Source organism: Strix uralensis, chromosome 17, assembly GCF_047716275.1.
Source record: "Strix uralensis isolate ZFMK-TIS-50842 chromosome 17, bStrUra1, whole genome shotgun sequence".
Lineage (NCBI taxonomy): Eukaryota > Metazoa > Chordata > Aves > Strigiformes > Strigidae > Strix > Strix uralensis.
Window position 1 is genome coordinate 14,224,360 of NC_133988.1, and position 26,747 is coordinate 14,251,106.

At 44.5% G+C, this 26,747-nt stretch overlaps 1 protein-coding gene across 4 annotated transcripts; it reads left to right on the forward strand.

The window, feature by feature from the left end:
• The first annotated feature begins 650 nt into the window (after positions 1 to 650).
• Positions 651 to 25,852, forward strand: RILPL1 (Rab interacting lysosomal protein like 1). Of its 4 annotated transcripts, none has more exons than XM_074887577.1 (8): positions 651 to 1,012; positions 4,633 to 4,783; positions 10,314 to 10,432; positions 11,777 to 11,995; positions 15,608 to 15,780; positions 16,307 to 16,399; positions 19,617 to 19,692; positions 22,977 to 23,191. In XM_074887577.1, exons 1-7 carry the CDS (start codon positions 713 to 715, stop codon positions 19,657 to 19,659), a joined length of 1,098 nt encoding a protein of 365 aa, XP_074743678.1. In that variant the 5' UTR covers positions 651 to 712; the 3' UTR covers positions 19,660 to 19,692; positions 22,977 to 23,191. The 4 variants fall into 4 exon arrangements, with proteins under 4 accessions (XP_074743678.1, XP_074743676.1, XP_074743680.1 ...); XM_074887576.1 differs by lacking the exon at positions 19,617 to 19,692 and adding an exon at positions 20,497 to 20,584 and having other exon boundaries at positions 652 to 1,012; positions 22,977 to 25,852; XM_074887575.1 differs by lacking the exon at positions 19,617 to 19,692 and having other exon boundaries at positions 22,977 to 25,852.
• The last annotated feature ends 895 nt before the right edge of the window (positions 25,853 to 26,747 follow it).

The following is a 26,747-nucleotide window of genomic DNA, read 5'->3' on the forward strand; positions in this document are numbered from 1 at the left end:
CCGTACAAGTCAGCTTTGAACACGGGCACTGCGCTCGCTCGTGGGCACCGTGCTGTCACCGGCACACCGGTGCGGCCCCGCCGCCGCTGCGAACCCGCTTCGGTGCTGGCTATCGTCTGCGTGGGATCCCGAATCCTCGACACGCGTGGCTGACTTCTGCGCCCTCAAACACGTGGTTATCACCCCCGGACGAAGCCTTGGGTGGAGGAGGTGGATACCGCCAGCAATCCCGCTGCTGAAGCACCGCAGCGCAAGCACCAAAGCGCAGAGCACCCGCGTTCGGTGATGCTCGGGGAAAGCACCCGGAGAGCCCCGCAGAGCAGCGGCTTTCACCACGGCTCCTCCGGGCGGGAATCGCCCCGGGAACCGGCGAGGCCGGGCCGGCGGCGGCTGCGGGCATGCGCGGGGCCTCCCCCGGCGCTCCCGGCGCCGGCCATTGGCCCCGAGCGGCGGGGCGGTGGCGGCGGGGCGGTGGCGGCGGGGAGGCCGCGCCCGCCTTCCCGCCTTCCCTCCCGCCGCCGCTCCCCTCCCGCCGCCCGGCCAAGTTTAAACACCACCCGCCTCCCGCTCCGCCTCGCCCCGCCGAGCCCGCGGGAGTTGCGGCCCGAGTGAGGGAGCGCTGAGTGAGGAGGGGGTCGGCTGCCGGGGGTTGCGGTGGGGGGGGAGCGCGCCCCGCCGCCGCCTATGAGGGCGCCGCGGGGCCGGGCGAGCCATGGACGGCGGCGGCGGCGGGGCGCCGCCCGCCCTGGAGAAGAACGCGGCGGAGCTGACGGTCATGGACGTCTACGACATCGCCTCGGCCGTGGGGCAGGAGTTTGAGCGGGTGATCGATCAGCACGGCTGCGAGGCCATCGCCCGCCTCATGCCCAAGGTGGTGCGGGTGCTGGAGATCCTGGAGGTGCTGGTGAGCCGCAACCACATCAACCCCGAGATGGAGGAGCTGCGCCTGGAGCTCGACCGCCTGCGCCTGGAGAGGATGGACCGGATCGAGAAGGAGCGGAAACACCAGAAGGTGCGGGCGGGGTGGTCGTAGCGGGGCAGGGCTGCCCCCGCCTGCCGCAGCCGGCCTGGGGGAGAGCCGGGCCCCGGCCCCGCCGCCGGCCGGCCGCCCCTGGCAGCCGCTGGGGGAGACAAAGAGGGAGGCTGGGGTGCGGGCCGGGATGCGGCGGGGAGCGGGCGGGGCACGCGTGTGGGTACGGCCGGGGCAGGCTCACGGGCTCTGCGTGGATGCTGCCTTAGCGTCGCTGAGGGTTTGGGTGTGTTGTTGTTGTGGTTTGTTTTTTTTTTTTTCCCTTCCCTCCTGGAAGTTTCCTTCCTCCTTCCCTTTCTCCACCCCTTCTCTAGTCACTGCGTTTCCTTCCCCTTGTGTCTCCCGGTTAGGACTGCTGCTCCATGCCCTCTCCCGACAAGAGGATAGTGCTGCTTCCTGCTAGGCCGGGAAAGGTCACTGACAATAATACACTTTTCTCTCCAGAGCTGTGAATGATTTAGCATTCTAGTTTTCCTGGCACACTCATCGGGTAGGCAAGTCCTAGGAGAGAGATGGAGGGCCAAGTGATTTCAGGGCAGTGTTAGAGCTGAAAAGTGGGGACGAGCACTCTCCCAGATTCCTGCTCCATCTTCTGATGGTAAGATGTTGTCCCTTGGCTTGATCTGGGGTGGTCATAGTGTTCCCTGACCCCACTCCCATGAAAGCCTGAGTTAGAGATCATTTCCCACATCTTGTTACCCTCATGTGGCAGGACAGCATGAGCTGCTCCACTTACTGCACTGAAAGTGGGAGATCTACTCTAAACCATCCAGATAACTGATTTAAAGAAATGGTTCTTCTAGTAAGTGACTGTGCTAAATCATCACTGCTGCCTCATGCCATTCCTGCTTGCACACACAGATTCAGACTAAGGAGGAGACAGGGAATTTCTGGAAGAGAGACCTCAAACTTCAGGACTTGGCTTTGATTTAAATAAATTCATGTTTTAAAAAGAGTCAACTAGGGGACTTTCACTTAGCATATGGAAAATCCAGGATAATTCCTGCAACATTTCGCAGAGGAAGTCTCAGGGTGGTCTCTCTGAAAAGGATGGTAAAAGATCTTTAATGTATAAAGCCTGGTAAGCCTCCACAGTATGAAGTAAGAAGGTCTAGAGAATAGATGGTTTGGTACATGTACCAAACCTGTGCCTTTGCCCTTCTAACAGATCTAACTTGGAGGCAAGTGGGTGGTCTGTTGCGCTGGTCCCATACTGTGTCAGGGCTCTCTGCTAGAATCAAATTAGCTCTTCCTGACTCCTCGCTGCCAGAGGTTTTTTGAGGCCATATCACCTCTGGGAAGAACTGCTCTAAGTCAGATCTCCCCTCTGATTTCACAGAGACCCCTGTATTGCCAGTCAACAGTAATTCTTTATCTCAGATATTTACAAAATGCTGCGTGGTGAAGTGGATCCTGAACTGGGCCTGGTAGCAACACCCACTGTCGTTGTACAAGTTGATGTTCTGTGTCGATGCTTCTGAAGTTTTGTGTATGTGTTTAAAAGTTTCCTAAGCACTGCATAACACTGCGCTTGCCAGCTGTCAGCTGATCTCCCTGCCAATTAACCATCTCTACTCTGCCAGCTTCTCTAATAGTCACGAAATGGCTCAGGAAGTGTTCAGAGAAATCAGATGGAACTTTGGTGGAAATATATTTAAACAGGGAAAATACAATACATGATACATACTTTTTTCTTTTTTTTTTTAAATCACGTTGAGTCCCAGTGTACAGAGTACCTGTAGAACAGTAGTGTCGCATCCATCTATTTTCCAGTATGAGGGTCTGTAGACTCTTTCAGGGCAGGTACTGGCAAGCAGAAAAAGCCAGAGACTGAGAAATATTTGTGACCCAAAAGCTTCCAGAAACCAATCCAGACAAGCTTTTAGTGGTCCTTGCAAGCATCAGTTTATGGGCTTTTAGCACTTGCCTGTAAACCTGGCTTAGCACTGCCTGGGGTTTCTGAGCTGGCTGGCCCATAGATCTGCCTCTTCTGTCTGGTACATCTACTAATGAGGGTTCAGAAGTTAATTTCTGCTCCAATTCATTGGGCTCTTCAACAGCAATAAATAAGAAAGTTTCTCTGGGTAAACCTTAGTATAGTTGTGTGTTTACAGTGCGGCCACGCATAAACAATATAAGTTTAGATACTTTGGGGATTTGTGTGTATTCTATTTTGGTTTTATCAGTTTGCTTATAACCGATGCGTGTGCTGTTTTATTATCTGAAATAGGTCACCACATTATTTTAGCTACAGAGTTATAATAGGCAGCATCACTGTAAATAGTCTAGGTATTGGGCAATATAAATTTCATTACAGATTTGCTTTTCTCTCGGAGTTTCAAGTAACATAGAGGTGATTAATGAAACTTTACTTCTTAATAAGTCTGCATAGCTTACAACTCCTATATTTTACTTATAATCCCTTTGTCATATAGTGTTTTCTGCAAAACTTTTAGCAAGCGTTATAAAATGACAGCAATACAGTAATAAATGCTGTAATAAAATGGCATTTGGACCCAAAAGTCAATAAGAACATGATTTCCCATTATCAGAGCATACATTCAAAGCAGAAAGCTATCCTTAATCTCTCAGCAGAGCTTATTTTAGCCTAGAGCTGTGCTTGGCAGGGTTGTTGTCTGAATGTGTTTTGTTGTTAGGTAGGAAAGGGGCATGCTGGATGAATGTGAAAGTCAGCTGGTGACTCAGCCTGGCTCCAGTGATTTGCGTGCAGCTTTTTTGTTGGAAGCACATACATGAAAATGGAGCAGAGAATGCCCCCCACTGCAGAAGTATGATTTACGGCAAAGGCTTTTGGAACAAGTAGAGCTCTAAATACAACTGTTTTTCCTTGAGGACTTTCTACTTTTTGTCCTAATTTGACCTTTACGGGGATTGGTGACAGCTGCTCTTGACACACAGTGTCCTGACAAATGGGAGTTGTTTTGACTAGTCTCACTGTCCCTAACGTAGATGCCACTCAAGACATTCCATATAGAACAATTTACATAAGAAACACAGTTTTGTTTTGTGTTTACCATGTGGACTAGGAGCTCTGGGTTTTGCTGCATAGTATCATGCACTCATTATTTTGCACTTCTGTTTCATAACAGAAATTTAGACTAGAGATGCTACTCTCTCAAAATGAGCATGCCTAACACTGACTCCCCTGGCCCATGCTGTGTGATGTTTCTGGGGCATTTATAACAGCCTTTGCAGCTGCTTCCTGGGATGCAGGAGGTAATTCTTGCTCATGTTTGGTTATCTTGTCTAACACAGCAGAATCCTTAATGTGGTCCTCACAGCAAAATGGGGTGTAAAGAGCCATCCTTTGGGTAACTTGCACTCAAAAATGTTTGCATCAGGAATTGTCTCCACATGTATTTACATTCAGGGTATAGCAAAAGGAGACTTTGATAGTTGGTTTCTTGATGCTGGCATTAGAAAAGTAGATGATGTCTTCTAAGAAATTCAAAGTAGTCTCATTTAATTGTTTCCTATAAGAATCATAGTAGGATTGTTAGTAGTTTGATCTGTAAATAGTCCAGTCAAAGACTCTTAACATGTTTAAAATTATAAATGTGTTGTCCCGGTCTACCCTTTAGGAATTAGAACTGGTGGAGGATGTCTGGAGAGGGGAAGCACAGGACCTTCTTACCCAAATTGCACAGCTGCAGGAGGAGAATAAACAACTGATGACAAACTTGTCTCACAAAGACATTAATTTCACAGAAGAGGAATTTCACAAGCATGAAGGCAAGTTTGATACTTCAAATTCAGTAATTGCTTTTGTTATAAAAAGCAATACTTTATCAAAATACTTTGACTGGATATTCTGGCTTTTTTTTCTATAGATTAATGCAAGTCTTGGGATTGGGGTTTTTTTACCTGACTAAAAAAATCTCTGAATACTTGGTAATACTGAAGACATAAGAGGTGGGTTGTAGGAGGGAAAGAAAAGCCTGAACAGCTTTTTGTTTGGCTGAGAAGTACCTCTCAAAGTAAAGTCTAGCTTCCTTTTTTTTGATGTATCACTTTTTTTTCCTTCTTAGTTTGCATCTTGCAAAAAACATTCTTAAGCCCTCCTTATGTTTTCTAATACAGAATAATCCATTCAGCAATGTTTATTTCACACCATTATGCACAAAAATAAGTGCAACTGTTGGTCTATTTGGGATAACTGTTTGCAAAGCAGCAAATGAAGATTTCTTTGTCTGAATTATATCAGTCCCCACCATATGGAGATATTCTAGGAGAATATCATGATACTCTTCTAGAATAGGAGAGACTGATTTTACTTGGTTTACCTGCCTTTAGGATTCCCTCGCTTGTTTGGGATTAAAAGCCAATTTAGAATAAGTGAAGAGATTTATAATCCAGGGAGTGGATGAATCCTAAAGAGTTGAAACAATCTCTTTGTGGGCAAATTTCCTGAGGCAGAATGAAGTTCAAGACATAAGATTCCAACTCGCAAGTACAGGTAGATTTCACTGCAGCGACTGAAACAGTTGCCATCCTCAGCTCTCACCCACAGCTCAGCAAATAGCCCTTTCCTGAGGGCAGGGGCAGATGAACAAATGTCTGTTTGCTCCACAAATGTCTATTTGCACATCATTTGAGGCTGCTGGCTACTGAGTCCATTTCATGATACTTTGCTGGGGTTTAAGCTGAGGAGTTGAAAAGAATGACTGTGCAGCTTTGGGGATGAGGCAGCCTTGAGCTGAGAGATGGGGCGGGCAGCTGAGAATGGCAACAGTGTCACTCCAGCAGCAAAACCTGCCTGTGATGGTGAGTCAGTCTGGAAGTGGGTGGCTTTCTGAACTATTTGTACATGGACAGGACTCTGGTCAACTGCTTCAAGCCACAACTCTGCTTTCACGGTAGGTTCTGATTTATCAGTAAAGTCATGGCTCCCTCCAAAGGCTAGCTAGCATCCCGTGTGTAGCGTGCAAAGGCACTGGCCGGTCTGAAAACCAGGCCACACAGCTGAGCCATTGTAGCTCTCCAGTGAAGCGTTAGGAACAGAGGGATATCCTTTTCCAGACACGAGAGGTTGGGATTAAACGGAGGCTTGCTGTAGGTGGATGAATGTGTCCAACACTGCTGAAGTTGCACTTCCTTTCTCCCAGAGGCTGAGTACTGCTCACTTGCCCTGGGGAGGACTATAATGAGAGGTTGAACAAATTTTACTTTTTGAAGATTTCAAGATCACCACTTTTTTTTAAAACAAATGCAATGCTTTCAATTTAGGAGTCAATTAACAGTAAAGAAGTAGCTCAACATCAGCGTTACAAACTCCATGCAAATTTTCAGAATGGCAGTGACAAGTCATGGACCATGAAGACTGTGACATCTTGTTATAAATAACCAGCTTCCCCTTTGTTTTCTCTTCTTCTTTTTTTTTTTTTTTCTTCCAGTGGGTATCTAGCTCACTACAGCTCATGTGCTTGCATTTAAATATAGCCATACTCTCCACATTCAGCTAGCCAGGCAAATGCCAGGCATGCTTTTCATGTTATTTTTACTGTGTCTACCCAAGCATAATAACACAAAACCCATAAACCCATTCCAGAGATCAGATTCTGGGATCACTGATATTCTTTCATCAAAATCATCCGTTTAAGTCAAATCACATTAATTTATAGCAACCCCATCTTATTATTGGGACTATTATATCAAACCCAACTGTTTTCCTTTTAGGAAATTTTGTCATTAATGAACGGGGATAGATTTGTCTCAAATAACTTGTTTGGGTAGTGTCAGAAAGCAGTCATCCTGCTTTTTTTCAGTCTCCATCATTTGATCTGCTACACGTGGAGTCTAGAGAGGCAGGTTTTTAAGCTAAATACTTTGTTAGCTGGATTAACTTTGACTAGACTCCAGTCTTCATATCTCAGCACGATTTAGTATTGTGATCATGTCTCCCCTTAGCGGCTAGCCCCTGGGATTAACAGCTTGCTGCTTACTCACCAGACAGCTAAAGGAGTTATTTTTAGCACAGGCAACAGAAGCCAGTGATTTGGATGTGCAAGACTTTGAGATTCGGTCCCTGACAATTAATAGTCACATCAGAGTTCATGGAGCCTCACTTTAGCATAATGAAGGTGTTGATGAGGGAGGCAGATGCAATCCTATCTAAACAGGAGTGTTCTGCACAGAGGGCACCTGCTGAGAGTCTGAGCAGAGCAGGCTTCATGTGAAAGGACATGTGGCAGAATACAAAATACGCAGGAGGGGTTAAAGACGAGTCTGCAACATCCATTAAGGCTACTCCTCCCAGGCTCAAACTGAGCACTACCTGCTGGTGCTGACTGATTAGCATATCCTAGTAAAATGCCACAAGCCAACTTGACCCAACGCATGTCAAACAGGACAAGCAGGCTGCTCTTCCACCGCAGCTGGCGGACCTGCTGTCTCAGACTGGCTCTGGTAGTACAGACAAGCAGCAGGGTGTCAACAGTTGTGTGAACCGCTTGTACGAGGCTGCTGAGGAACCTACAACTCCCTTTCAAAAGTGGAGGCAAACTTCTATTCTTCTAAGTATTGAGGTAGTGATATAGTGCCACAGGCCCTCACTGCCACTTTGGCCTGTTGTGATAAATGTATGAACACAACAGTAAACAGGTCCCTAAACAGAAGCATAAAGGATATTCTCTCCTTTTTTTATTTTGTTTCTTTTCATTATTTTTTTTTCCAACTGCTTTCCTTTCTCTTGCTCGAACAATGCTATGATCACAGCAGTCCACAGGAAGTTGCTCATAGGATGTGCCTAGGGAAGCCAGCTGGGTGTGCCATTTAATATCTTGCAGTTATTAGAGTCTGAATGATTTAGAGATGATTATATTACATTTAGGGCACTTAGTGATTTCCCTCTCCTCTTTCCCAGTGCCTGAGGGAATGGAAGATGTGACTTTCACAAACACTTCCCACCTTTCCTTTCCTCTCCTCTTGAAATAAAAATGATAATGTAGTGATCTGTGCACACAATTGAAGTCTTTTAGGTTCACCAAATGTTAGGGAGAAAAATGAACACAGTGGGAGGAAAAGCAGTCAGCACTGAAATGGTACTTTCTTCTTTAAATAGCTCCTGCTATCTAGAGATCTCAAAGCATCTCACAAGTACTAATGAATATAGCTACACTCACTATTCCTAGCTCCTACTGGGGTGAAACCACCAGTCTAAAGTTTCACTGCAGTCCCTCTGTACTTCAAGGCAGAGTTTTGTATTTTTTTTGTTTTTAAATACAGCTGATGTTTTAGGCCCCAGCCCTGAGACTGGCTGCAGAGGGTGGATCCAGGAACCTGTAGTGAGATTTGTGCATACAGTAGTGTACCAGACCTGTGTTGCGATAGGAGTGTGGATTGTTTAGAAGAGTTAAGTCGCAGTATGTGTCAGTGTCTGCTCATCCTCCCTGGTGGGTATGAGCTGTTATCACAGTGAAGAATTAAAATTACCCTGTAAAGAACTAGAACCTAGAGCAGAGAGATGATAAGGACCAGGGTCCAGAAATAGAGCAGGCAGACTTACCACAGAATTAAAAAAGATGAGAATGTAATACTAGAATGTGAACACCATGTCACTCTCAGCTCTTTTCTGGGGTTTGACAGGAACATGTCCTCTGAACCAAATTCCCGGCCAGCCATGGTCACCGGTCCTTTTCCCAGCAGAGCAGTTCCCCGTCTCTGCTGTACTATAGCTCTGGGCCTTTAGCAATGAGGGATCGGAGCTGCTGTTCTCCCTGTGTGCTGTTTATGTACACTTTTTATGCCTGCATGGGAACCCACAGCTGCTGCAGGAGTGCACATCCACCAAAGAGTTACTCTCTTTCTCTCAGGTTTGTCTTGCTCGACTGTATTATCCACCAGTTCAAACTGTAGACTGTCTGTAAGCTGGAGTTCCTGAAGGCATGCAGCCTACGTTATTTTACGGGAGCAACTCTGGGTTTCTCTGATGAGGGAAGAACATAACCAGAAAGTCTGAGCTGATGTTAGAAATAGAGACTTAGCTGGCTGGATACATTTGATGTGTATGCAGCGTATTTCTGATGTGGGAACTGCTTCAATATATTAAAAAAGTGGCTTTCCAGCCACCCCAGAGGGGTGAGTGAATTATCACCACTCGCAGTTCATAAATAGAGGAAGCTGAGGACCCATGTAACTAAGTACTTTGCCAAAGGTAATAGAACAAGGCACCTGGATTTGAGCTCATCTTTGGACTGGACTTTGGCCAGAGCAGCCACACACTGCCCTGGTCACAGGCTTTCATCTTCAAGCCATCCTATGGGATGTTGTGCAACGTGATTTTATGTGATAGTTTAGGACCATCAAAGTGCATGTGTCTGTGCAGTTATCAGAAGTTAGTGTGGTAGATTTATGATCGCACAGAGTTAAATCATCTGGGCTGTGTTTGCTCTGAAGAGCCCATCACTGTAGTGCCAGTTCCCGATTATCTCCATAATGGCAAATGCTTCCTGTTTTGTGACTTATAACATTTCCTAATGATTCATTGGTCGGATTTCAGGTTAATGTAATCCTTTATTTTCAAACAGGATCAATGTTGGATTCTTGGCGATGTTCCAAACATCTTTCACAAGTGAAATGCCATGTAGTATTTTTCTCTGAAGTACAGTTATTCTAAATATGAATTACTACACAGTAGGATGGGGAAAGGGTTGCAAAACATGAGGAGAAAACAATTCAGACTAAATTTCTGTTCTAGATTCGGGGGGGGGGGGGGTACCCTCTGAAGCTCCTGCTTCATCTCCCTTTTACCCAACACAAAACTGGGTTTCAACATCAAATCATTCTAGTCCAGTGCACCTCAGCTGTTTGGATCTAGATACAATCCACAATAGTGACATGTTGTTTAGATCTTGCTGAGGATCCAAACCATCTTTTTTACCATTTTCACAGGGTCTTTGCCAGCTGATGCTACAGATTATCACACAGATAACCAAGCTCCCTGGTGCATAGTGTGAACACTGATGTAAAACTACTGAGGCAGTAAGATGTAGCAGTGACACTCTGCTGTTATAAATGTTTCTGAGGACTGTCAGTTCCTTTTTTAAGGAGTTTCTGTGCAGTGGCTTTATGGAGTGGATGGTGTCATCTATGTTCTCTGTTACCCTTGAAATAACCTTTAAAGCATCTTCCAGCAGCTTCTCTGTAATTCTACCAGCGGGCAACTTCCAGAGTCTTTACCTAAATATTTCTCACTGTTATTGTTCTCAGTCTCAGTAGCTCCTGATTGTCCTTAGTTTGTTTTCTGTGTTCTTTTTTTAACCAGGAATGTCAGAGAGAGAGCGGCAAGTCATGAAGAAGCTGAAGGAAGTGGTAGATAAACAGAGGGATGAAATCAGAGCAAAGGATCGGGAACTCGGACTTAAAAATGAGGATGTAGAGGCTGTAAGTGGCTCTTAGTCTTCTTACTTCTCTTCTTTCTCACCCATACTTCCATAGCCTGGTTTCAAGTTTTAAGTTAATGTAGAATTTGTAAGCAATGCCAGATTATTAGTCCAGTAACTGAAGAGTCTGGTGTAACTGTAGAGTGTCCAGAATGACTAGGCAGTCTTCAGTGCAGACACACACCCTCTGCTGTGTTCAGAAGGACCAGGCACACTTGGAACGTGACTGGAAACCAGTGTAACAAGGGAGGAAGATGGGGGAAGGACAGGTTGGTTGGTTTGTTTCCTTAAAGACCCAATACTTCTCCCCTTTCACGGGAACAGGATAGGGGACGTTCTCTGGCTTCTTGAATTTCTCTCTGCTTTGGCAGTGCAAACTTCCTCAGCACCCCCGTGCCTTGCCCAACCCAGAGATCCCTGCTGTAGGTGAGCGGGCTACTGTATATTTTATATATATACTGCAGGGTTTGGCAGCAGAGACTTCACAACACGTGCTCCCACACCAGGGATGCAACGTGGATTACCTCTCTGCACAGGAAGGAGGTCAGAGGAGGGGGCCTGAGCCCAGCCCAGGTCACTCACGTTTGCCAGCAGTGAACAGAAGGTCCCTGAGAGGATGGGTGGCTCTGGGGACCACAGCACAAGAGATCCGGGTTTAGTCTTTGATGAATCACAGACTCCATTGTGACTCGGAATCACATGATGTCTCGGTTCTTTCTGTGTCAGGAGGAATGACCTCCTTACCCATATTTTGCTTCCCATCCTCACGCTGCTTCATCTCCCTAGGCCATGGGACTTTTTGGGCGCTAGTGAGGGCCAGACCTAGATGATCTCTGCTCAACCCAAGTGCCTCTGGCAGGTCCTGTGGCCTTTCAAATTGCTGCTGTCCATACAATGCCCAGCAGGTCACATCCTGCCTTATGGGAGAGCTGAAGAGCTCAAAGCAAAGCACTTATAAATTGAATACTAAGGGTTCCTCTGTTTTGTCTTCTCTCTTCTACTCTGGGTTAAGATTTGATTCAGAACTCCCTAAGCTGCTCTATCCTTGAACTTTGCTTTTTTGAAACATAGTATCAGAAGGGATGGATTTGCTTTCAGCTGGAGAATTACCTGTGCTAGGGGAAAAAAAGCCTCTTTACTCTAGAAACCGATTAAATTTTGGTGACTACAGCTGTAGTAGATAATTAGATATTAAAAAAAATAATCTGGGGGTGAGGAGGAGGGGGAATTTTCCAGATTAAATTCAGCAGGAACCCACTACTTTCTCTTTAACATAATGTTTGGGACTTGGCCATTGTGGCTGACAGTTGAATGGATGCTGACCTACTGCATCAATGTCTTGCAGCTTCAGCAGCAACAGAACAGGTTAATGAAAATTAACCATGACCTGCGGCACCGGATCACCGTTGTTGAGGCTCAGGGGAAGGCGCTGATTGAGCAGAAGGTGGAGTTAGAAGCGTATTTGCAAACCAAGGAGCAGGAGATGGGCAGCCTGCGAGCAGAGCTGGGGAAACTGAGGGAAAAACTGCAGGGTGAGGACAGCCAAAATGGGGAGGAAGTAAAGGTAAGAGGCACTTTAAATCACTTTTTAAACAGCCTTTTAAAAAGCTTTGGTCTTCATACCAAGTACCTCTTCTCTGGGTAAATGTGATACACGTCAGAGGCAACGGTGGGGCTTGAGGACAGCATCTTGTGTTCAGGTGTGACACAGAGAGCAATGTCATTCGCTGCACTGTGACAGGAAAGGCCCCGCTGGGGTGGCTGATGACCCAGTGGCACAGACCCCTCCTTTAGGAAGGGGAACCAGTCTCACGGAAGGCAGGGTGGTAGCACAAGTTAGCACTGGGATGTCTGCATTGGAGAACAGCTCTCCCCTTAGACTTGGCTACCCATCGTGCATCCTAGGGAGTGTAACCTAAGGTCATGCACTAGGCTGCAGAATTTGCCAGATACCGGAACAAATCATTGCTTCAAAAGAGAGTGTTCTATTAAAAACATCATGATGCAATCCAGAATCTCTGGAGTATCAGCTGCCAGTTTATATTGGAGGCACATAGTGTTTTGGTATTGCTGTTTTAGTATGTTTGGCTTCATTCTGTTTGTACACATCAACCCCTTCCCCAAAGGAAAACAAACCGATCCCTTAAACAGTCTGGGTTTTCCAAAACTGACAAGTAGCTTAAGCCTTGCTGAATATGCAAATATGCAAACCCCTAATGGGTCCCAAACGTGCAATGCACCATGACAGTGGTGGCGTGTGAACCATGCAGAAAATAAATCGTGTCAGAAGGGGTCTCAGAGGCAATGCAGAACTCGGCACACCTGGTCCTCACGGTGCTTGTGGCACTTCTGATCTGTCAGGACTAAGCTGGTCTTCTGCTACCAAATCATCATATAAATGTTTGAAGGCACCTTTTAGAGGAACCATCTTTGGCCTTATTTCTGCTATCACTTCCTGTTAGCAAGTGTTACCGCTTGCATACTCAGGTACTTGCAGAAACAGGCAGTCTGCAAATTGACTTGGTGCTGAGATCAGAGCAGTAGGAATGCAAACTTCAGGGGAGCTTCCTGAGAAAAAGGTGCAGCTCTGATCTGTTGCATCGCTTGGTCCTCTTTATTGTTCCTATTACTTTTCTTTGTGTACTTGATGCTAATTCTGTCTTACTAAAGAAATGTGCTGTATTACCCTTCCCTAATGCTGCTCTTAGAGTACAAAATAGGATAAGGGGTATCATGACATGAAAGAACTTAAAGGAGCAGCATCATGTAGAGCTGTTTGGCTGGTAAGAGCTCCAGCACCAAGCAGCATTGTAAATGCCTGACAGGCTGCAGCAGAGAGTGAAACATCCGATTCACTTGTAGTAGGCAGGAATACACATCAAGAAGCAGAGGCAAAGGCTGATGGGGTACCCTGGTCCCCCTAGAATGTGACAGCCAGCGTTGTGTTAACGTGTCACTGCGGAATTGGGCAAGCACTGTATTAATAATGAAAAGGCTGATTTCATTGCTGTTAATTCAGCCAGGACACCCAGCTTTGTAAATGGGGCTGTGGAGCCTAGGCCTAGAGCCAGCAGGAGTGAAAGTGTCTTCAGTCTCCGGAGAGAAAGGATGCATTCTTTACCTCTCCCTAACTCATCAGTTCCATGGCAATGGTGCCTCTTCTAATGAGAGCTGTTCCCCGCTCTCTTTGCCAGGATGATGGTTAGACAGGAATTGCAGTGGCAAGCAGAAAGCTAGAATAGCTGCATGCTCTGGAATGGACGTTGCTTGTTGGCTTCAGGCAAGTACATTGGTGTTGGCTACAGGCTGCTCAGTCTTTGCTGATTTGAGCAAAATCTAGCAAAAACAGCCTATTTGGGCAAAGGTGTGGGGCAAATATACAACCAAAAAAAGAGGCGTCAGCCTAGACCCTAATCTAGAGGGGTGAAAAAAGAGGAAGAACGTTTGGGTAGTTTGCTTTGAACCTCTTGTTAGGTTGCATCAATCTTTATTTATTGTAGTCTCTGTAAAGAAATGCATTTGGATGAGTGGGGTGAATCAAACAAATGGACAATGAGCATTGTCCCGCAAAGTCAAAGGAGCAGAACAAGGACTGCAATCCCTGCTGTAGAAATTGATATTGCACCAACCCGAGTCCAGCCAAGCTTAACCTGAAATCATATATCAATAGATAGCAGAACTGTTTCACAAACACATGAGCTTAAAGGAGTGTAGGATCAGGCTTACAAAAACCAGGCTCTGTTTAAGAATTTTAGCACTTAACTCCTCAAATTTCCAGCTGGTATCCCAGTGAGATGTTACTGCAACACAGAAGCTCTGAGACTGATCTCTGCATCCTACTAGGAGGGCAGGTGGCTGACCTGGCTGCTGGCATCTCTGATTTCATGTGCTGGCTTCTAGTCAGTCCTTGCAAAAAGCATCACATTTCAAACGTACTTTGCTGGAACAGAGTGCCCTGCATTTATTTATATTGTTAGAAATCCTGCAGACTTCTGAAGGCTTGTAGTTGCTTTTCAGGGTCTTGACTCTGAATACCCTTCCCAGAAGCCTGGGATTTCTCATTAACTGGTCCTGAGTTCTGTGCAGCCACTGAGTGGAACAACAGTAGAGGACCTGAACCATGGTCTTCTGTGTGCTGTGTTTATACAGAGCACATTTTGACAAGTAGTTAGGGCCAAATAGTTCTGTGCAAGTGCCAGAGTTTACCTGGGTGACAGGAAACGGCCCCACAGGCCTGGGAATCCAACCATGTGCCTACAGTGCAAGTTCTGGTTTGTTGGGAGCCACAGAATCTGGGTGGTGGGAGACAAAATTCCACCAAGCTTCCAGTGAACTCAGAGGGTACACGTGTATAAATGTGTCATCTAGCATTCATCTGCAGTTTTCTTCCACTTCGTAGCTAGATGCTGGTGCTAACACCAATCCTGCTTTTTTGATAAAGGCACTAAGGGAATATAAACTTAAATCTCCACTTGATACGTTCACATCCAAAGGAACCATCTCTTTGTGGGAGGAGCTGGAAGGAACTCTCATGATCTTTCCTACGCAGTTTTTCCAGTTTTTATATAAATGACTGATATTTGATTTACCCCATTTGTTAAAAGTATGAATTCCTTAAACTGGCTTGTTTATCCAAAATTGGACTATACATTTTCAGTGGACTTTCTGGCAGTCTGGATTCCACAGGAACTTCTTGCACAGAACTTATCACCCATAACGTGGCTCAGGTTGGACCTTGTGTTCAGGCCTGCTAAAAACAATTGGTGTTTGTTTTCCCAAACTTGTAATAATGTGAAAGATTGCTGTGAGCACAGGGCTTTGATTGTAGATCGTAACACTTGGGTCCTCCCTCAAACACCAGGTGAAGAGAAATAAAATAGAGTTCAGATCATCTTTCAGAAGCCTGTCACAGTCTCACCAGTCCTGTGTGTGTCAACCTGTGCACAGGAAAGAACAGAGTGATCAGATCGCTGAGCAGTTCTTGCTGACAGTCTTTAACATGAAAAACAAATGCTCTCTGCATTTTTTTCCTCTTAAAATTGCTGTGTTTCTCTTAAAAGAGGATTTAATAGTGCTGAAGGGAAGAGGTTGGGAACTAGACTGATAAATAGACTGAACTAGACTCCTCAGACGTGCACTCACACGGTGAATTTAAAGCCCATGTTTCACTTCCTAGGTAGAACCAAACAATGATGACTGCCTCTCAGAGTCAGAAAAGATGGCAATGGACTTAAAAGATCCGAATCGTCCAAGATTCACCTTGCAGGAGCTCCGGGATGTCCTTCATGAGAGGAATGAATTGAAATCTAAAGTGTTTTTACTTCAAGAGGAGCTTTTATATTACAAAAGGTAGGTTAGATCTCCTCTCCTGTTGCATCCTATACACAGAGGAGCCACAGGGCAGATCTAGAAACACTAGATGTACTCTTAAATAGTATCCAACAAGCTTCTATTTCTGCAAAGTCTTAAAGTAGAGATTGCAAGCATATGGCTTTAGTTTGAATCTGGTTCCTCAAAACTGGGAAAAACTATGTCCTTCCCTAACTATCAGGTTCCCCCTGAATCTTAGAAAGTTTACAAACATTTAATATTTTTGAACTTCACAAATGATGATAAAAGTGGGTCTAAAATGAAAATTCTAGAACTTTTATTCAATGCATTCCTCTTCTCCCTCTCCTTGTCACAATGGGAAGAAAATATTGAAAGGACACTCAGTTCTAGGTGCTGTTCCTTGGTTGACAGAAAAATCTCCCATTGATTTCAGTGAGCTCTGAACAGATCTTTTTGCATTCCTTCATCAACAGTACTACCTCAGAACTTAAAGTGCTTCTATGGCTTGGGAGGAGACCATTAATTATCTTTTCTTTCTTGCAAGTGAGGAAACAGAAGAAGAAACTAGATCACCTCAACCTACACCCATAATCCAGTCAAAACCCTCAACTCAGCCTGAATCTGGAATCAAACGACTGTAAGTAGCATATTTTCTAAAGCTACTGGATATAGTCTGCAAATACTAAATGTTTCTTATGGGTAGGACAATTTTAAAGCATTTAAAAATTAAGGTAACCACATCCCTAATGTATATGGGAGAGACACTGAAGGAGCGCTTGACAAGTATCATGAAATAGCAGTTGGATTTGGCCAAAACTTTTCCCTAAATCTGGGACAACTTTCAGTCTTGGATTATTTCCTGAGGTACCTTTTGCTCCCCACGTGCAGACAGCAGTAGGGACTCCAACAGTACTCCATGTGCTTGTGTTTATGGGCCAGACTGCTGTGCCCAAGAAGCCCACTCCAGTTCTAATGTTTCCTTCTTAAGTACATCATTCAGGCTAACCCAAAGAGCATGTGTTGCAGTGTTTTATTATAGCTGGTATGAACTGATGAGCTCTTAAACACAGACACCTGATCTTCCGAGAGAATTTTCTTGTCTGGACCACATAGTCCTACTGCAAAGGGAGGTGCTACTAATTGTGGTCTTACCCAGAGCACTGCTCAGCCTGTCCTGCGTGCCCAAAACTGAAGTCGGTGCTGGATCTCAGTGCGCAGGGATTGTAGGAACAATGGTCCTGTTCAAGTGCAAGTCCTAGTTCTTTAACACACAGATCCTAAGGAAATGGAGCGTCAGAAACCACTGGCCCCCAGGTCATGCTGGGAAGATGTGTGAGAGTGCTGTTCACAAGTAAAACCTGCTGCAGACTTGTTGCAGTTGGGTGTGGAGAGCAAGGTTTCCCCGTGACCTGGCTGTGCCTGTTTCCCTGCTGACCTAAGCCTTTAGACCCCAACTTGCACTATGCGTACAGCACAAAAACCTTTTGTTTGCTGAACAAATTTGCTGCTGGAGAGGATGCCAGCTTTCTTGGCTATAAAGAACCCCACCTTCTGGTGAAGTATTTAATGTTGCTTTCCGAAGAGGTGTGCATTTACTAGTATATCACTTAATAATAAAATCCACAGTGTTAGCCAATCCTCTTGTCCGTTGAAACTCCCTCCTCGTACATTTATTTATTCCAAATTAAGTCTTGTAACCTTACAGGAAGTCTTTGGATTTTTGTGAGACTGGAAGCTTAACTTCTTTAACTGCATAAATGATTTTGGTACAGTCATTTGTTTCCCCATAAAAAGCTCTTCCATCCAGTCCCCATGTCCATAACCTTTAGTCCTTGTTTAATAATAGTAGCAGCCCTATGAGAGTAAGTTCCATTGGAAGATCTGGACTGATGCAAAACACCATAAAGTCAGGAGGGCACTTTTGATTATTTTCAGTAGACTTAAGCTTCTGTCTATGCTGCTTTGTTTGCTGAGAGAACACTTCCTCTCACATGACTAGAAAAATACACTTTGAGTTTGGACTTAAGTTTTCATTCTGCAACTGTGATGATGATAATAACAATTTGTCTCACAAGATCTCCACTGTAAAGCTTCTCTTTTCTTTTAGGTTTATTTTAGTACTTTTTAAGGCTTATCCTGTTGTGGGGGGTGGCTGGTTTCAGCTTACACAGGTGGTGTTGATTGCAGTTTCCATGCTTGATTTATGAAGCAGAGGCAGCATAAAAATGTAAATAGATGTTGTAAGACAGAACACATGCTGACAAGGTATTAGCTTTGCCTCTGCCTTCTGCATATGTGCGTAAGCAACGCAGGGAGCCATGGCAGGAGGCACATAAGTGTTTCCACCAGTTATCTCAGTGCTTTCTTCCTCTCGGTTAATTTATTAGTGAAAACCTGTTGAGCATCAGACCATTCAGTCAATGCACATTTTCAGACACCTGTCTAATCTTTCTGTTTCTCAGATTTTGTGTTAAATTCATACAACTAAAACCACACACAATAAAGTATAAAATCATATTGTTTTGGCCCTTTCAGAAAAGGCAAGAATCCTCTTCTGCCAGACAGTGGAAGCACGTATTGAACCTGCTGTTAAGATGAAATTACTTTCTTTAGCTGTCATGCTTTGTCCAAGGGTTTCTTTCTGCTCTCTCTTCATTTAGCCATCATGTTAAATAAGGGAAGATAACTGTTTACTTAAGTAACCTGAAGGATGGTAATAGTTTTCAGGTTTGTCTTATTCTTGCAGCCTGTCTGGATAAGATTTGCCTAGTGTGAGTTTTTCTTTCCCCCCTCTTCTCTGTGTGTGTTGTCAACAGCGTACTTGGAGATGGGCTTTCAAAAGAGGAAATTTCACTGCTGGGAAAAACAAAGAACCCAAGTGTAGCATCTATTGTGCCCTGTTCTAACACCCCTCCTGCCCCACCTGCAGTCTCTGCCCTTGCGAGCTGTCTTCAGAGGTCCCTTCTCCCTCTCGCAGGCTGGATGCTGTCAGCACCTCGCTCTGTGCCCCACCCCGGGTAATGCGCAGGCACGTAAACGCTCCATACCTAAGGGTGTAATGCTGATACCTGCGTGCAGAGCACCTTTACAAATGAAAGGAGGGTTGCTTTTCGCTCTGTTTCAGACTCTTCCTCCCGATTAAACAAAAAGCTGAAGTACAAAAATAGGAGACACTGTTGCTGTCCTCTCAAGAGGAGTTTTATGCTTGTCTCTGTAATGTGCCCTTTTTTCCTTGACCACGCCGTATCTCAGGCAACGAGACATATCTTTATGTAGCCTGTGCTATGTAAGATGTGCTCAGGTGTTTCCGTGCTGTATCCCCATAAAGAAAGGAAAACAGAAGTTACAGAACTCAGCATTTTTTCACTCCCAGGGTTTATGCATCTGGAACAAACTCTTGAGTTCTGATCTGACTGATTTCCACGTTTGTCTCTACCACATCACATGTCAGAGTTTTGATGAAATAATGTAACCAGGAGGCTTTACTGAGGAGGAAAAGTACAAGGATTAAAAATGCTCCCTCTGTTTTGAGCAGAAAACGCCCTTTTGTTTTCTCTTTAAGGATACGTGCTTGTTTGTCACTGATGTAATGCCTGAAACAGCCATAAGTTTTCTTCCTATTCTTGCAGTCTACAAAAGCTGATGTGTCTGTCTCATTTCTGCAGCTCACGGACTGTGCCACAATGCGTAAAAATAGAAGTCCTAGCTACTGCTAATGATACAACAATGTTTGCTTGTTTGTTTTCATTTTTAATCTAAGAATAGCAGTTAGAGTGACTCTGTTGGGGAGAGCTGCATTTGGTCACAAGTGAAATGTGTCTCGTGATTTCAACTTAATCTTTAATTGACATTAGTCCACAGTTCAAAAAAATATTTGGCACGAGGGAGAACCTCTGAGGAGAATCCTTAGAAAAACAGAGGGTGTTCCAGGTACGGATAAAGGTGTGTTGGCAGGTTTGTGTGGGGCTGGCTGGGCACAGAGCACCTAGCCAGTGTGCTCTCTCAACCTCTTGCATGAATTGTAGTGAAAGTGCCGAATTCTTACAGCTAGAAGGTGTTTCTGCTAGAGTAGTTGCAAGGTTTCAAGTAAGTATTGAGCTGCCTGCAGTTGGCATCTTTCTGCATGTGAAGCAATGCAGGTTCTTTTGGAACAGATACACAGGCCCTTTAACCAAGTAGCTTGCATAGGAGGTTATTTCAAGATTTCATCTGCGATACTGGTTTTTAATTTGAAACTATCAACTGTAACATTTGTAAAATCTTTAACTGTAATGCTGGTCCTGTCTAACCCCGTTTTCCGTGCAAATATCCAGTGGTCACAGCAGAGTCCTGTTTTTTATTTAACATACACCTTCATTCTTCATTTCATTATGTATGTGCCTGTTTGTCTCTTGGGAAGAAAAATGTGCACTCTGCTCTGCATTGCTAGAGGTGGTAATACCTTGATGAAATCCAACCCAGATTGCAGGCTGCCTCACAACAGAAAAGTGGTATCTTTTAGAAATTCCAAAGCAATTTTAAACTGTTACAATGACTGCTTTTTCTAAGTAAGAGTTTTTCACTGAGGAGAGCTGTCTTGGGTGATGCAGATCCACCTCTCCCTGTAACATGTCCTGTGTGGTAATTCAAAGTAACCCCGTGTATCATGTTTGCCTCTTTTTTCTTTTTAATGGAATGCTTTTTCTTTCCCTTGCTCCAGTCTTACCTCTTCTGTGTCTGTACTTTCCTGACCAGGATCTTTACAGCCATAATGCCCATGGTAGCAGCTGGATTGATTCCAGACGATCCCACATTGCAGCCAATAAGAAGACTTGTGTCCCTTGTAGGAATTTTTTTTTAAAATGTTTGGTACCGTGGTTTCCTTTTGCATGACCCCGTGTTAACATGCACTGCTGGTTGCATTCTCATCGGCTGCCTGTGGGATCACAGAAGAACAAAGTGCCAATCAGAATGACCAGTCAGTACACGACTCATCCTAGTCCTCCGTACTCATCCTCGAGTATTGACATTTTATCACCTTTTGCCTTAATGTTACCATGCTAAACCAATCATTACTCCTTAGAAAATTGTTGCAATATGCAGTTTTAACCAGCATCTGTTAATTTTGCTTACTAAGCGCGTCTATTCACAATTCACACCAAAGCTTTCTAAGAAACCCATGTCATTCTAATGACTTGTTACAAATCAGTTAGCTTTACAGAATGTAATGGCTGATAGCTACATTAATTTCCAGTGTTAATTATAGGCTGTTGCTTCATGTCTTCCTATCTATGCACTGTATATTGTCTCTAATTACGTGTTTTGGAATAGAGTATACACTCTCAATAATCAGTTCTATCATCCTATTCTTGGCAGTCCCTGGAAGCCGTACTGATAATTGTTAATGCAAAGTCTCTTTGCATTAGAACTGCTGCTTTAGTGATCTTTATATTTACAGCAGCAACACAGTAGTTAAATTCCCTTCCTCTCCACACAGACATGCTTTTTCCAAACATGTTTCCTAGACATAATAATTTTAATTGTTTCAGAGGGAATTAAAAAAGCCTAACCCTTCTGCTTCATGTAGAGATTTTTATGAACATATTCTTCTCTTACTTAATTTCACGGTGAAGTGAAAAATTACTGAACTTTGACATTTAAAACTTACTGCATGAATACAGCAGTCCTTTGTGTGGGCTTCAAGATACTAAGCGTGACCATGCAGGACCAAACATGCTCAGCAGAAAGCCTCAGTGACTAGACACTTCTTTGATCAGCTGGAATTGGATCTGGCCCTGAAAAGACATAGCATATGTGTGTGAATTTATGAGCTCTTGTGATGAAGGTGGTAGAAAAGTAGGAGGCTAATTAAGTGCAAAAGACTTGTTTCCACTATTAAGGCTGCACGTCCAAAGCCAGGAAATGCAAAAGTTCAGGTCCTGCTAGCAATGTTAGTTATCTGGCATTGCACTTGGGTAGCTTTTTATATCCCTTTCTAGTCAAGAAATAATTATTCCTTATATTCTTGATAATCTTAATAATTGTTATCATGCTTACCTGCACGTATGATAGGATATTTTTTGAGGAAAGCTGTCTTAAACCTCATGACACTCCAGTGCAGCCTTCTATGTGACTAGAGCCTCCAAAGGCAGAACTCCCTGGTCTGCACAAGGCGACTTGGACGGTTGGGATCACGGTGCTGAGGACGGCAGGGCACAGACACAGGGTCAGGTGCATGCCCTGAGAAAGATTCCATCACCTGTTGAAGTTGAGTTTATATTTGCACAGTCTCTTACTGTAGCAGCATTTAGCAATTTCCGCATTATGTGCCAGCAAAACAATATTTGCCTTCTAAAGTGCACCCTTAAAACCAAAAGGATATGCTGACAGTTCAGACCTTTGGTAGCTGGAACCACAACTTTTGCATTTCTCAGCAGACCTAAACACTGTACTAACACCTCTTGGACTGAACTCATGACGAACATTGAATTTCCCTAATCAAGTAACTTCATTCTATACAAATAAAATGATACTAAGGATTTTTCCAACTGTATTTTTTTTAGCTCTGTTGTCAGCTGGCAATTTGTTGTTGTATTAAATGGCTGTTGGTTCATGTACGTCATTATCTTAGAGCACCCAGGCTGTGTGACAGGAAATGACGTGCACACTTGTGTGCATTTGTTTAGAGCCTTCATCCTGCAAACTCCTGTGCACATAGGTGCATTTTATTAATTTATTTTTGCAGGAATCAAGTCTATCTATCAAAGTCCGCACACTTGGAAAAAATGTGGAGGCTTATTTTTTTACCTTAAGAATTTCCCTGCTGACACCCTTAAAAACATTCTCTATTTCTGCTTTATGGTAAATTGCAGATTTAATACCAAAGATACCACTTTACTTATGCCAAGAAACTAACCTGTATTGTGTCGCTTCTTTTATCTCAGGGCTGGGGAGGGTAAATACACATCTAAAATGATACCTGCACCTTGCAGAGTCAACAGCATTTAGAGCTGATTTGAAGCTTCCACAGCCAAACCGCTTGAGATTGCAATGACTTCATCTCTAACAACATTTTGACATGCACTCCCATCGGGCTTCACTGCCTTGATTTTTGCAGATGCAAACAGATTTTTTTGCGCTGTGTTTTGTTGTGCTGTGTATCGTGTCGGGTGTTTGAAGTGTTTTTGAGATGGTAAACAGTCTTCTTTCTTTTCCCTCCCCTCCCTTCCCGGAAGGTTTAGTTTCTTCTCTCGTGATAAGAAACGTATGCAGGCATCACAGAAAAACGTCCACTTCCAGGATACTTTTGGAGAATGGTCAAATTCAAATAAAGATGACTCCTACACCGAACAAGGACAAGAAGCCCTGCAGCACCTGTGACTAAAACCCTGAGGTGTTCAATTTACCACATAGATCTCGACAGTCTCGTAACAAGAAGCTTCTGTAAACAAAGCCGGCAGCTCATCACTTTTATTTGCCTTGCACACCTCCGTGGTTGTGTTTCAGATATACTCTTCAAAAGGGATCCCTCACTGTTTACTTGGTGCCTGTTTGCTGAAAACAGAATCCAAGCCTTGTAGTAACAGTCGCTGATACCCTGGGACATCGAAGCTTCTAGATGACTTGTTTCGTGCTGAATAACAAGTCTATGGTCTTGTTCATGCATTAACTACAGTAACACAAGCTTCTTTAAACCAAAAAAAGGACCTGTGCCATTATTAGAAGTTTGTTTGCAGTGTACAATATCTAGTGGCAAAGACTCTTTTACCCCGTTTGTTAACACTATCGGTTGTTTGCTTTTTATTTCTGTAAGAATTTTTTCAAGAGGGATACGACAGCTGGCCACGCTCCACGGCAGGTCTTAGCGCTGCTGTGTCCTGTCAAGTTCAGCTGGCATCTGCATTTTGCAGAGTAACCACTTGGAAATCCACCTGATAGAAATTGATAAACTGGAGTAGCCTTGAGAGGGATAGTGAGTGTACATTTCCCTTGCTGCTTATAGTGCCTAAAGCATGAAGAAACCGATGTATGAGGTGAGCGTGCCTTGTGTTTTGCCAGTTGTGCAGTATTAATGGAAGACAAATTGCTTACAAGGAGGAATTGTAACACTTGAATTTTTTCCTTCTTACCAGGGACTTCCCCCTGGAGTAGCAAACAGCTGCTGTAAAGGAATTCGGTCTCTTTTCCACAGACAGGTTTTTAATTAAGTCACACTCCCACTTTTCTGTCTAGATAAGCCTGCCTAACCCCACATCCTCAACTTGCTCACACAAACTATTTTAACTGACTTAAGAGATGACCCCAACTCGAAACGTTTTCTCTGACTAAACACTACTTGGGCAGAGCGGATGAATTCTCTACACGCAGGCTGCTCCAGGGCTGTTGGTGGATGTTTGGGTAGCCCTGCAGTTACTTGCCAGCAAAAGCCCAGCACGGCTGAACTGCCAGGAGGTGGGATTTAGATCCGCTTTGCAATTCAGCTTGAGACCTCAGTTGTACTCAGCCCACGACACTAAAGCCCCCGTGCAGCCCGGTGCGGGCGCGCACCCTGCCTCTCCACGACGGCGCCTGACCAGGTGGGAGCGGGCGAGCGCATCCATGGCTCCGTGCCAGGGAGGTGCCAAGGCCCTTCTGTGCACTCGGCTGTGTGCGGGGAGAGCCCACGGGAGCACCGTGCTGCTGCTGAGGAGCATCTAGTTACGACGAGGCCAAAGGCAACTGCTGCACGTGTAGCTTGGTGCAGGGAGCTGTGAGCTGCTCGTGGCACCTTACCCCCAGTAACTACACCTGCTCAGCACAGCTCCTCTTCTCAGGAGCAGCACTAAGAGCAGGAAATGCTCAGGCTGGAGTAAAACTCCACCTACTCCAGGTACTGAATGTAGGAGGAAGTCTTGAAGAGGGTTTAGTGCAGGCCAGTTTTTTAATACAGGGTAGTCCAAGACTCTGGATTCCTTAATGTGCGTGGGCAGCAAATGGTTCTGAGCCCATCTATAATGAAGCTGCCAGGAAACTTATTTTTGCAGTGGTGGGCTGAAAGCTGCTCTGCTCCTGCCTGTAACTGCTGCATTTTGAACACAGACCTTCCGCACGTTCTAGGTAGAGAAAGTGTTTACTGTGCCTCCCTGGTGTCACTGCAGTTTGGGGCAGGGAGGAAATGTGGCCTTATATGAAAGACATCTGCGTTTGAAATAGCGATGGTAGCGTCTGATGCTAGGATGAGGCAGATATGCTTTTGCCTGGTTACGTTTTGGTAACATATCTTAAGTTTTATGCTTACAGAAAGCTGCATCCATAAAGCAGCAGCACTTCCCCCCTCTTGTGTGAAAAGCAATTCTTCAATGGGGGGAGTGTCTTAATTTAATGATACTTAAGTTGCTAAGATCTCAATTTCACTTCCATATTAGGAAAAATAAAAGTACACTACAGTTATATCAGGCAGTTAAATTGCGAATGATGCCCGTCGAGTCTCTCCCTAGCGTGGTTTACAGTCATTTGTCACATTTAGGAGAGACGCAGTGATCAGAAACAATGCAAGAATGCAGCGGCTGCACGGCCTGAATAAGCACATCACTTCTGAAATCAGCTGAGAGCAATGAACTGGGATAATAGAAATACTGAACTGTTTTTCCCCAGCACCTAAGCTGCTGTATTACAAAAGACATCTCCTGGCCCAGTGCACGCTCCTCCCCTACACCAGTGCACAATTGTTGGGTCAAATCTGCAGCCAATTTCAAACAATGGCACTAAGCAGTACAACCTTCCCCCACTCATTTCTGTAGCCCATTACCTCAAAAATCTAATTAGTTACTCCTGACCTGCTGGCATTAACCACTTCGCTCCTCGTTCTCATGTTTGAAATGCTGAGTTTAGACACTCCAAGTGCCGTGGAGGGAAGAGTATGTAAAGATCTGAAGATCTGTCATGTATCGTTTCTCAATATTCAAGTAAAATCTGCTTTTAGAAAAGGGGCCGGGATGCTGTCAGGTAAGGGGCGTAACAATCCTGTCTGCAAAGTGCAGGATCACTGAAGTTTTTTGGGTTGTATTTTTTTTTTTTCGGTTGGGCAGTAAATCATTTTAACAGTTTAATAAATATTTCTGAAAAACAAGTATTTCTGCAAGACTTGTGTCCTTTTTTTGGTGGAAAGTTATACCATCTTTTCTTGGGGATGCAGCATATGGGTCTCTTCTTTCCCCTGAAAAAGGCTCATGCAACTCTTCATTGAAATAAAGCCTCAAACTGGGCGAGGTTTAAGATAGGGCCATTCAAAGGCTGATGGAAAAAAATAATGTAAAATACATTAGCAAATATTTAGGAATGGCTTATGATGACAAAGAACACGACAGAGCCTCTTCTAGAAAGCACTGTAAGCTCCTCAAGGGAAGATGTGTGTCTGTATATACGCATCCTGGCTCTGAAAAAGGAGATGCTTTGCCCTCTGTGCCAGTTCCGCCACCACCGGCAGCAAGCCCGAGTTCCAGGACAGGATTTAAACCCTGTGCAGGCAGGACATCATCCGCAGAGGAGGAGAGGACAGGGTGGGTGCAGCTGCAACCATTTAGCCGTGACACCGTCCTTCAGTCATTGTCCGTGCCCTGATCGGGGACGTGAGGAGTTTCCTGACCTGCTTACTGCTCTGGAGTGCACATTCCTCCAATAAAAGGGAACTACATTCTCCCATGACCTAAAAAAATGCATTTCTTATTCCATGCTTCTCCCTCACCTCGCAGAGCTAGTTAAGGACACAGTTATTACCAAAGAGCTCCCCTGTCCCAGCCTCTTCAAGAAAATAAAGTCACTTCCCATTGGCTTGTTTTGGGGCACATTTTTCAGAAGCTTAGTTTTTTGCTATTCCATTACTCTTTCTTCAACAAGTGACTATTTCATAAAGAGCATCTGTCTCACTAAATGAGTGTGGACATCTGGCGCATAAATAATTAAATACCGAGCGCTCTGATGAACCCTAATCCAGGCAGCCAGGTGGGCATCACATGAGGTGTGCAGTC